Source organism: Portunus trituberculatus, chromosome 31, assembly GCF_017591435.1.
Source record: "Portunus trituberculatus isolate SZX2019 chromosome 31, ASM1759143v1, whole genome shotgun sequence".
NCBI classification, from domain to species: domain Eukaryota; kingdom Metazoa; phylum Arthropoda; class Malacostraca; order Decapoda; family Portunidae; genus Portunus; species Portunus trituberculatus.
This window is the reverse complement of record NC_059285.1, coordinates 23,355,528-23,367,976: the sequence shown is the minus strand read 5'-3', so window position 1 is coordinate 23,367,976 and position 12,449 is coordinate 23,355,528. Positions and strand designations below refer to the sequence as shown.

Here is a 12,449-nt window from a genome sequence, read left to right as displayed (position 1 = left end):
TTAATATTGACAACAAGAATGAAGAAGATATGGACATAAAAAACAAATGTTATGCAAGAAACGTATGATATGATCAGAGAGAGAGAGAGAGAGAGAGAGAGAGAGAGAGAGAGAGAGAGAGAGAGAGAGAGAGAGAGAGAATAACGATAGAAGGGCCTTGCCTCAATAACCGCCAAGGTCATTCGATGCCTTTTGACACTTAGTGACGAATGGAATGGAGTGAATAATGGAACAGGAACATGTGAATAACAGATGCAGTGATGGTTGGTGGTGGTGAGGACTGATGATGACGATAATGTTGATGACGTTAGTAAGTTGCAGCAGCAGCAGCAGCAGTAAGTAGGAGGAGGAGGAGGAGGAGGAGGAGGAGGAGGAGGAGGAGGAGGAATAAACAGCAATAATTCGATACATAAAGTTAAAGATATGTATTGAACACGCCATCATCACAACCACCACCACCACCACTGCAACCATGAATACCACCAACACTACCACCGCCACCACCAACAACATAAAAGGAACCATCATGAAATGTACATACTATTACCATAAAAAAAGATTATCTGCTACTACAATTACCACCACAACCACCACTACTACTACTACTACTAATACTACTGTGAAAGATAACTTCGTGGTGGTGGTGGTGGCGGTGGCGTGTTCAGTGACATTATAGTGAACACGCTTCGTTGAGATGACGTCACGAGTCTTGTGTCGCAATGCCATCTCTCTCTCTCTCTCTCTCTCTCTTACATAAAAAAAAATCTTGGTTCTTTCTACCTTTCTCATTCTTATCTTTTTTACGTTTTCCTCCTCCTGCTCCCTCATGCCTTATATGGCATTTCATTCACCTTTTTTATTCTATACTTATTTCATTCTTCTAGTTTCCCTCCTCCTCTTCCTCTTCCTTTACTAGTGTGTGTGTGTGTGTGTGTGTGTGTGTGTGTGTGTGTGTTGTGTGTGTGTGTGTGTGTGTGTGTGTATTAATCAGCGACTCTACACTACTGCCTCACGAGTCACAACCACCATCGCCACCATTACTACCATCATCAGCATTTCCTCCTCTTCCACCTCCATCACCAGCACCAGCAGCACCACCATTACTATTGCTGCAGTCCATACCACCACCACCATTACTAATCATGCAGGCAAAACTACGTGCACCACCACCACCATTACATCATGACTAGCATCGCCACGTCTAGTGCGGTAGGTAAAAGTATACAGCACCACTAGCACCAGCACCATCTCTATTGCATCACCACCGCCAGCCAACCTTCTTAACCAGTGACGGTAAACTCTGCTGTCACTAATGGAATCGAATCAACTGCTGAGTCTGTACTTTGCAATTCTCACTCACTGCCCTCACTGTTCATGCCATAAGCAATTAAAGTGTACACGAGCGAGCACACACACACACACACACACACACACACACACACACACACACACACACCCGGTAGCTCAGTGGTTAGAGCGCTGGTTTCACAAGCCAGAGGACCGGGGTTCGATTCCCCGGCCTGGTGAAGATATTTGGGTGTGTCTCCTTTCACGTGTAGCCCCTGCTCACCTAGCAGTGAGTAGGTACGGGATGTAAATAGAGGAGTTGTGACCTTGTTGTCCCTGTGTGTGGTGTGTGCCTGGTCTTAGACCTATCCCAAGATCGGAAATAATGAGCTCTAAGCTCGTTCCGTAGTGTAACGTCTGGCTATCTCGTCAGAGACTGCAGCAGATCAAACAGTGAAACACACACACACACACGCCGTCGCTAAGAGGTATGTATAGTGGAACAGGTGGGGTGTTGTGATGAGACCAAGAAGAGGAACAGAGGGAGTTGGAGAGAAGGGAGAAGGGAGGGAAAGGGGGATGATATCGACCTGTGGCTTCGTTCATGGCGACTAAAATATTCTCGACAGGTCGATGGGTCCTTGACACACACACACACACACACACACACACACACACACACACACACACACACACACACACACACACAGTAGCGAGAAAGCCCTTGGAAACAGAACGCACGAACAACACTCCCTTCGAAAGGCACACACACACACACACACACACACACTAGGGACAGGAGAGGGGAGGGGAACGGAGAGGGAATACTTGGCAACGGTGTGTGTGTGTGTGTGTGTGTGTGTGTGTGGAGATCAATACACCGACGGGAGGCCCACGCGGGGGGAGGAGGGCCACCGCCGCCTGCTGGAGGTCAAGGTTACCGTGCCTCCGCTGCCGCCGCCAGAGGTTCCTTGGTCCTGCAGCGACCTGGGTGGGGCACAGAAGCCCATACCGAATGGCAGAAGTGCGCTGGAAGAGTGGAGAATTGAGACGGGGGCGCCGGGGCCGGCACAGTGTCAGGTATGAGTGTCATGCAGGTGGAGGCTCGCGGGCGGCCACCCACAGAATCAGGTTCAAGGTCAGGGCGGTCCTTGCAACGACTATCCGCTAGCCCGAGCCTCCTTCCACACTCTTTCAGTCCGCCTCTCTTGTCCTCTTGTCTCCACCTGCCACAAGCCGCCGCCGCCGCCGCCACGTCGTGTCCAATCTCAAAATATGTGCTTTTATCTGGCTTTCAAATCCTCTGCTTCTTGGGGGGAAATCGATGTAGCGGGGCCGGGCCAGAGAGATTTGGAAACTTCCCACCGAGGAGTCGCTAGGTGCCGCCAGAGGCTCCACCCGGCATGGAAACTCCCTTCCAAGGTGCGTGATACAAAGTAGCGTGTAAATATTCTTCGGTGACGCAACTCCACGTGGCCGTCACTCTGCGGACACGCTCGGGAAAAAAGGTGACAAAGTGATGATCTGCAGCGGCGGTGAGTGAGGGCGGCGCAAAAACAATGTGTAGCATCCCCGCGCACCTCGCACGGCACCGCCGCGTCCGAACAGCCCCACCTTATGTAAAAGGCTTATGACGTCATTACCCATATCACGGCCCCGAATGCTGATTGGCGGATTTTAATCACGGATTCTTGCAGCGAGGCATCCCGACACACCTGGGGAAGGACAGGCGGACGATGACGGGCCCGGGGGAGGGCGTGACAGAGGTGGAATGAAGACAGTGCGGGGTGACGGAGGTTCCTACGTCGTTGGCTCGGTGGTGTGGTGGTGCGGCACAGGCCAACACTGGTAAACATTCTCGCTGCTTGCCGCGCCACGCCACGCCACGCCACGCCCGCCGCACACGCCTCGCCTTCACGTGGCGCCACTGTCCTGCTCCGTCCCCATAACCGGCCCACTGCGGCGGCACGGAGGACACCTGGGTTACGCCAAGGGCACGACGTAGCACCACACCATGACACAGGCGGACGTTGAGGCGGTGCGGGCGGTGCGGAGTGGCGAGGTTCTGACGCAGCGGGTGGGCGTGGCCTCTCCCAACACGTGGTGAAGCATCAACGTGACTCAACCTTCCACGTGCTTGTACACACCCTGACAGCCTCCACGCCGCGCCCTCCGCCCTGCCAGGCCCGCCGGAAGGGTTGTGGAGGCGGCGTGGCGCTCTATGGTGGAGGGCTGGAGGCTTATTGGGGGCAGGGTTGGAGGGAGGGTGCCTGGGTCAGCATGCTGGTGGTGGGGGCAGTCAATATATTAGGTCGTGAGCTTCAAAACACCTGCTTCTATCATCATGTCCGGAGTCAATAACTTAACCTTCGCCGCCGCCGCCGCTGCCGCTGCTGCTGGCGGTCTCCGCCACTTGCCCTTCTCGCTGGTTTTTGCTTCAGTATTATGACTTTGAGAGGTAATGCCGAGGTCGGTCACTGTTGCCGCCCCTCCTCACTCCCACTGCCTCCCCCTCATTCCTGCTCCTCCTCCCTCCTACGGCTTCTGCTGCGGCCTAGTGAGTGCATGTATGTATGTATAACGTGTTCGAGATCTTACTACACGAGCGCGAGCGCACGCACGCACGCACGCGCACACACACACACACACACACATTACTCTCATGACTGTGTGTGTGTGTGTGTGTGTGTGTGTGTGCGCAGGATCTGTCACATCCTTTCTTTCTTCAGCCTCTCTTCCTGTCACCACGTGAATCACCATCAATACCACTCACCACCATCTACACTTCTTCTACTACTACTACTACTACTACTACTACTACTGCTGCTGCTAACACCACCACCACCACCATCACTAACACACGCAATTGTCACTGAGCTGGTGTTGACTGTAGGCCGGTCAATAGTCCCCCAACCAGCGTCCCCTCCATCCCCTTCTGCTCGTCATTCCCTGACCAGCGGAGGGAAGAAAGAAAAAAAAAATACTGACAGCAAAATTCCTGCAACGTAGAGAGAGAGAGAGAGAGAGAGAGAGAGAGAGAGAGAGAGAGAAAGCAGAAGGCAGGATGTCCTTTAACCGGACACAACAAACTCAACCTTCCTCTCTCTCTCTCTCTCTCTCTCTCTCTCTCTCTTCCTTACTTCCTTCCTTTCCTTCTTTCACTTTTGCTCCTTTCAAAATTTCCTCTTCCTTCATTGTTCATCATTGTTTCCTCCTCCCCTTGTTGTTCTCGTTATTCATCCCTTCCTCTCTTTCTTCTTCCTTCGTTTACTTCACTTTACTCCCTTCTTTCATCATTTCATGCTCAATATTCTTCATTCTAATAATCTTCTTACCGCCAAGCGCTCTCTCTCTCTCTCTCTCTCTCTCTCTCTCTCTCTCTCTCTCAGGAAGAGGAAGAGATGGAGGGCAATTGCATTACCTGTCTGACCTCGTTTATTGAAATGAGAAGGACAGGTGAGGCACAGATAAGGACAGGTGTGTGTGTGTGTGTGTGTGTGTGTGTGTGTGTGTGTGTGTGTGTGTGTGTGTGTGTGTGTGTGCAGCAGTTCAATTAGCCAGGTGTGTGCGCAGGTGTGGTAATTTGTACCTATTGCACATCTGTATTATATAGCCCTATGACTGCTCTTCCTCTTCCCACACAGATACTCCTCCATATACAAATTTTCTGTCTCTTCTTCCTCGTCTTCCTTTCTCTACATTCTTGTGCATCGCCTTTTCCTTACCACAACTGTAACTATTTATATTAAGCGTTTACAATCCTCCTCCTAACTTCTTTACTTTCTCTCTCTCACTCTCTCTAGTAGTACATAACAGTAACACGAACAGCCATTTAGTAATCAAGTTTTGTTTTTGCTGTTCGGACTTCCTTTTGTATTCCTCCTACTACTCCTTCCTCCTCTTCCTCTACACTCTTCCCTCTTCCCCTCTTCACTCATTCACGGTCATTATCTCAGCTCATATTTCTTAATCATCATCCATTCTTCTTGTCTTCCTATTTTACCCTTAACCTTTCTGTTCTCATTGTCTTTCATTCCTACCCTTACTTTTTCATTCTATCATTAACTTTCTATTCATTAAAAGTACCATTTTTACATATTTTTTTCATTACTATCTTCACTCACTCTTCTTATTTATCCTGTATGAAAGAAAAGTTGATACAGAAGAGGAAAGTAAAAAATAATAAGAAAAATTAGTATGTGTATTAAGCTGATCAACATTACTACTACTACTACTACAACGAGTACTACTACAACTACTACTACTACTACAACTACCACTACTACTGCTGCTGCTACTACTACTACTACTACTACTACTACTTCTATAACTGCTGCTGCTACTGCACGGCACTCGAATACTAAGTTAGTGTAGCTAACAAAACACGAGTAAGTACTACGAGGATCAAGGAATAAAAAAAAAATGAAGAATAAATCACAAGTAAATTATAGATTTTGAATGAACGAAGAAGAGAGAGATGAGGATTTCATGGCTTTAGTCGCAGGTGTGCCCAGGTATGTGACTAACAACGTTCTTTGGCTGTTAGGTTAAGAGCAAACACACTTTTGAATAATTTGATATATCACCAAATTTTTCAATGTTTTTTTTATCAAGGTTATCACTTCCACCACCACCAACACCAAAAAGAAAAAAAGAAAAAAAAGTAGACTAACAATAATGAATAAAGGAATAATAGTATCACTGTTACAAAACACCTAATACTTTGTAACGTTAAACGCTTGAACGTATTTCCTTATAACAGTGAGATGGAAAAAAGACGATAAAAATCAAATCCCAAGGTATGACGTGATGCAATGCTCTGTGTGTGTGTGTGTGTGTGTGTGTGTGTGTGTGTGTGTGTGTGTGTGTGTGTGTATGGCAGAGAGAGAGAGAGAGAGAGAGAGAGAGAGAGAGAGAGAGAGAGAGAGAGAGAGAGAGAGAGAGAGAGAGAGAGAGAGAGTAATGGAAGGTGGAGGAAGAAGGGAGAAGGGGCAATGACGGGGGGAGGGAAGAGTGGGAGACATGACTACGTGTATGTATGGTGGGGGTGGTCGAAAGATAAGTGATGGTGATGGTGGTAAAGTTTTATTGCTATTGTTACTGTTGGTGGTAGTGGTGGTGGTGGTGGTATACTGTCTTTCGGGATGATGTGGTAATTTCCTCCACTCTAGGGATAATGTGGATAAGCGATAGAAAACAGTGGTGAAATACTGAGGCGGAGAAGGAGGAGGAGAAACAGGAAAAAAATGTCGGTAGGAGAGAGAGAGAGAGAGAGAGAGAGAGAGAGAGAGAGAGAGAGAGAGAGAGAGAGAATATCACCACCACCACCACTACCTTCACAACTGTCACCACCCAACACTAACTGGTTCCTAACTGTCCACTCAGTTCCCATAGACATACCCCCCCTAACACATCCTCCCACCTCCACCATAACAGTACTCTCCTACACGGGTACCCACGCCCGCCCACGCGCACATAACACCATCACCCAATCCATACCTAGCTCTCACTTGCACTTCACACACACACACACACACACACACACACTCTCTCTCTCTCTCTCTCTACGACCCACGCAGACTATTTCATTCATTAACAGAGAGAGAGAGAGAGAGAGAGAGAGAGAGAGAGAGAGAGAGAGAGAGAGGCTTCCAGTTAGCGGCACTTCCATGTTCGTGTGTGACGTCACTGGTGGTCATGTGACGGTGGTGGTGGTGGTGGTAGTGGTTGAGAGCTACTGCGAAGGATAGAGTGGAGGCAGAGAAGGGTGAAGAGAGGGAGGGTGTGGAGGGAAGATGGAGGGACAGTGTTGGCGCATGACAGTAAGGCACCTCTCCCTCCCTCTCTCCCTCCTGCCCTCCCCCCACCTCTCTCTCTCTCTCTCTCTCTCTCTCGCTTGAGAGAGAGAGAGAGAGAGAGAGAGAGAAAAGGTTATTGCGAAAAATACACACATAAAAGAATGAATGGTGATATTGATTACTACACACACACACACACACACACACACACACACACACACACACACACACACACACACACACGGATAAAAAGGATAACCCACAGGCCTGGGTGTGACGAACGATTGAGGAGGAGGAGGAGGAGGAGGAGGGTCACCCGGAAGAGGCCAAACCCCCTCACTGCACTGCACCAGAACCATCCCGTAACAGGCACCAGAAAGAGAGAGAGAGAGAGAGAGAGAGAGAGAGAGAGAGAGAGAGAGAGAGAGAGAAACACTTTCCACGAATTAAATCAGTGGGAGGAAAGAGAGATGAGGGGCGGAGAAATTGAAATGAAAATAAAGGAAAAGGAGGAGGAGGAGGAAAGCTTATGTGGCAGAAAAGAGAACTGGAAAAATAAACTCATCATTTTGAAAACGAGAGAGAGAGAGAGAGAGAGAGAGAGAGAGAGAGAGAGAGAGAGAGAGAGAGATTCAATGAGCGACACTCGTTCTCTCGGCAGCAAACGATGGTAAGGAAGAGGAGGAGGAATAGACAGGAATACAAAAGAAAGTCAAACAGCAACAGACCTTTTGGGCCTTTCAAGGCTGCTTGGTAGCTACTTCAAACTACCTACAGGAAAGACAGACAGGAAAGTACAGGAGGAGGAGGAGGAGGAGGGGGTAGAGGAGGGGAGGAGGAGGAGGAGGGGTAGAGGAATACAAAGGAGGAGGAGAAGGAGGAGGAGGAGGAGGAGGAGGAGGAGGAATAATAATAATAATAATAATAATAATAATAATAATAAGAAGAAGAAGAAGAAGAAGAAGAAGAAGACGAAGAAGAAGAAGAAGAGGAGGAGGAGGAGGAGGAGGAGGAGGAGGAGGAGGGTTACAGAACTTTCAAAACTAGCCACGTTCCTACACTTAACACACACACACATTTAGGGTGCGGTAACAAAGCGTGCGCTAGGAAATCTTTCAGGGTAATGATAGTGATTGCAGTGGTTCACTGTCTCCACCACTTCCACCACCATCGCCGCCGCCATCACCACTAGCAATATCCATTTGACAGCAAAATTCCTCCATCTCGCCCACCACCATCACCACTTATGTCCTTAGTCACACACCAGTCATCACCACCGCTGCTATTACTGCTGTCACCAACACTTGTTTTTAATCCGGCAACCACGGCTATTGTTTTACTTATACACATACATCACCACCACCACCACCACCACCACAATCTATCTTGTTTGTATTCGTAAACTGCGCAAACACCATCAACACTACCTTCACCATTACGATTCCTGCTGGGATAGTATGATGCAACACCACCTCCACCACCACACCAAACCCTTATCTATAACTTAACATCATTTCCCATCACGTAACACTACACCACCACCACCATCATCATATCGATCCTTATTAACCAGCCCATCACCACCACTATCTACACTATCATCACCATCACTATATCAATCTCTCTCTCTCTCTCTCTCTCTCTCTCTCTGTGTGTGTGTGTGTGTGTCCTCAGGTAGGTCTCATCACCATCAGGGTCAGGTTAGTTCCGGTTCAGGGAATCCCTCGCACCAGGTAAAGTAAGTACGCATGACTATCATTTTTGCTCTCTCTCTCTCTCTCTCTCTCTCTCTCTCTCTCTCTCTCATTCACATTCTCGTCCTCTTTGATTGCTTACTTATCTTGTGTTCTCTCTCTCTCTCTCTCTCTCTGACACAATAAACTATCGTTAATAATTTCCCAAAAAGCTTTTTTTTTTTTTATCAATTAAGCTGACAGTACATGATACCTTAACATGTCATTTCCTTAACACCACCACACACTGACTTACACACAACACACACACACACACGGCATTCATCAGTTACGACAACATAAACAATGACACACGCACACACATACACACTACATGACACACCTTCCCTATCCTGATAGTTTGCCAACACACACACACACTTAACTACGATGCACATTATTGCGTCACACTTACTTTATCCATGGCGGAAGCGAGGCGCGAACTACTGTCATCATCAGTAGCGGCAGTAGCAGTAGTATAAGTAGTAGTAGTTGTAGAGTTGTGGCAGCACGGGTATCGGTCACAAAGTAATGGAGGGGGGTGAGGGAGTGAAGTGAGAAGGATGAGGGATAAGGATAATGAAGATAAGGTAAAGTGGAGGTGAGAAAGGACGATGACGAAGACACTGAAGAGAGAGAGAGAGAGAGAGAGAGAGAGAGAGAGAGAGAGAGAGAGAGAGAGTCCAGCGCCACGTCTCCGTTTCTGTCCTTTTGCCAAGAAATTACGTCATAAGCTTCTCCCTACCCCCACCCACCCCCACAACCTCTCCCTCTTCCTCTCTCTGCACCTTCCTTCCCTCTCTCCATATTTCAAGGATGACGATGAGGCGGATGTAGATATACCGTTGCTTCTAAACACACACTACAACTCCTGCACACATACACACACACCCACACAAACACACGCACGCACATACACGCAAGACAGGTGGCCGGTGCGCGGGGGGAGGGAAGGAAAGGGTAGAACTGGAAGGGAGGGAGAGGGAAGGAAGGGAAGGCAGGGAGGGGGTAGATACGACGGAGAGACAACCCAAGCCCACCCGCTCACTGCAGCAGCCGCAACGCAACTGAAACACCACAAGCCCACATCTCTCGGCAGTCGTTGGCGGCGGCGGCGGTGGCGGTGGTGGTGGGGGCGATAGTGGTGGCGGAGGAGGAGCAAAACACACACACATACACACACACACACACACACACACACGGGAGGAGGGTGAGGAAGAGGCCAAAACAGAGGAGGGTAAGTACAAATTGAGAGAGAATGTTAAGGAAAGGAAAAGGACGCAAGCAGGAAAAGAAAGGAGGAAAGAAAAGCAGATAAATGGTGTGGGTCACTGAGAGGGTATTACAGCACAGAGAGAGAGAGAGAGAGAGAGAGAGAGAGAGAGAGAGAGAGAGAGAGAGAGAGAGAGAGAGAGAGAGAGAGAGAGAGAGAGAGAACAAAGGTGATTAATGGAGAACAATTACACAGCATGAATCAACAACATTCTGGAAGGAGATGCAGAAATAGAGATGCAAGAAGAAGAAGAGGAGGAGGAGGAGGAGGAGGAGGAGGAGGAGGAGGAGGAGGAGTTGAACAAGAAAATACCAGAACACACACACGCCCGGTAGCTCAATGGTTAGAGCGCTGGCTTCACAAGCCAGAGGACCGGGGTTCAATTCCCCGGCCGGGTGGAGATATTTGGGTGTCTCCTTTCACGTGTACCCACTGTTCACCTAGCAGTGAGTAGGTACGGGATGTAAATCGAGGAGTTGTGATCTTGTTGTCCCGGTGTGTGGTGTGTGCCTGGTCTCAGGCCTATCCGAAGATCGGAAATAATGAGCTCTGAGCTCGTTCCATAGGGTAACGTCTGGCTGTCTCGTCAGAGACTGCAGCAGATCAAACAGTGAAATACACACACACACACGCCTTACTGTTCCTCATTCTTCTACTCCTGCGCCTCTTTTCTCTTCTTCTTCTTCTTCTTCTTCTTCTTCTTCTTCTTCTTCTTCTTCTTCTTCTTCTTCTTCTTCTTCTTCTTCCTCCTCCTCTTCCTCCTCCTCCTCCTCCTCCTCCTTATGCTCTTTTCCTTTTTTACGTTCTTTTACTTCTTTTCTCCCGCTCCTCACCTTTCTTTATTTACAATTCTCTTCCTCTTCTTCCTCCTCCTTCCCCTCTTCTTCATAAGTGTCTTTTCCTCCTCTTTCTCCTTTAGTATTCTCCCCTTTCATCTTGCACTTCCTTTCTCCTCTTCTTATTATTGTCTCTCTCTCTCTCTCTCTCTCTCTCTCTCTCTCTCTCTGTGTGTGTGTGTGTTGCGTCACACTCCCATTTCACGACTCCCATCGCTCCCTCTCTCTCTCCTAGACCGAGGCGCGCGCGCACACACACACACACACACACACACACTTTCCAATACGACGTAAATATGCGGAAATGATGGTAGTGGTAGTTAAAAATGTTGGTAATGGTTGCCCTGTTTGCAGTAAATGATGATGATGATGATGATGCTGATGATGATGATGATGATGCTGATGATGATGATGATGATGATGATGATGGTGGTGGTGGTGGTGGAAATAATGGTGATGGTGATTATGATGGTTGCAGTGTTGGTGGTGGTGACAATAATGGTGATGGTGATTGTGGTGGTTGCAGTGTTGGTGATAGTGGTGATGTTGGTTGGTGTGGTAATGGTTGTTAAGGGTGTTATTAATGTTGTCTGGTCATGAATCGTCCAGTTCTTGTAATCTAGCATTACATTATCCCTTGTTTAAAAAAAAAATAGATCCTGTATTTGATATATATATATATATATATATATATATATATATATATATATATATATATATATTTTTTTTTTTTTTTTTTTAGTGTTTTACTACTACAAACACAAACAACATAAACAACAACAACTTATACTATTACCACTACAACAACTACTATTACTACTACCATCACCATTATTGATAAGTTATAAGTTAAACAGTATAGATCATAGCAAAATAAATCATGTTAAAAGAACAGTTAATGCAGTAATGATAAAAAGAATAATAAACAATAATAATAATAATAATAATAATAATAATAATAATAATAATAATAATAATAATAACAATAATATGAAGAATAAGAATAACAAGAAGAACAAGAAAAAAACAAGAACAATAACAAAAACAGCAACACCAACAAATAAAAAACAGTCACGACACACACACACACACACACACACACACACACACACACACACACACACACACACACACGTAGATAAGTCAACATCTCGTTCTTATATTGAAACGACGCCATTTTATCTGTGTACGATTTCTCTCTCTCTCTCTCTCTCTCTCTCTCTCTCATATATTTCCCTCCTTCCTCATCAGTGCCTTCGTTTACTCCTCTCTCTCCTCCTTTCATTTCTTCCTTCCTCCTTTCTTTTCTTCCTCTCCTCTTCTTTTGATTTCTCCCACCATTCGCCTCATTTTCTCTCTCCCCTCTCTCTCTCTCTCTCTCTCTCTCTCTCTCTCTCTCTCTCTCTCTCTCTCTTCCCAGAACCACACCCTCTCCCTTCCTTTAGACAGAACAGTTGACAAGAGTTGGTGACAGAAGGCTGGAAAATGGCTCATCTCTCTCTCTCTCTCTCTCTCTCTCTCT

At 47.2% G+C, this 12,449-nt stretch overlaps 1 protein-coding gene across 3 annotated transcripts in view; it reads right to left on the bottom strand.

Annotated features, from left to right (window-relative positions):
• Window positions 1–12,449, bottom strand: part of LOC123511340 (DNA-directed RNA polymerases I, II, and III subunit RPABC3-like) — a 255,965-nt gene that overhangs the window by 94,131 nt on the left and 149,385 nt on the right. Inside the window, exon 1 of one of the 3 annotated variants that reach the window (XM_045267144.1) lies at window positions 9,234–9,895. The exons of 1 other annotated variant lie outside the window; for it this stretch is intronic. In XM_045267144.1, coding sequence (XP_045123079.1) covers window position 9,234 — 1 coding nt within the window. In that variant the 5' untranslated portion in view covers window positions 9,235–9,895. Of the gene's footprint in view, window positions 1–8,349; window positions 8,372–9,233; window positions 9,896–12,449 lie in introns of those variants that run through there. One more of the 3 variants, XM_045267143.1, reaches the window with a different exon arrangement.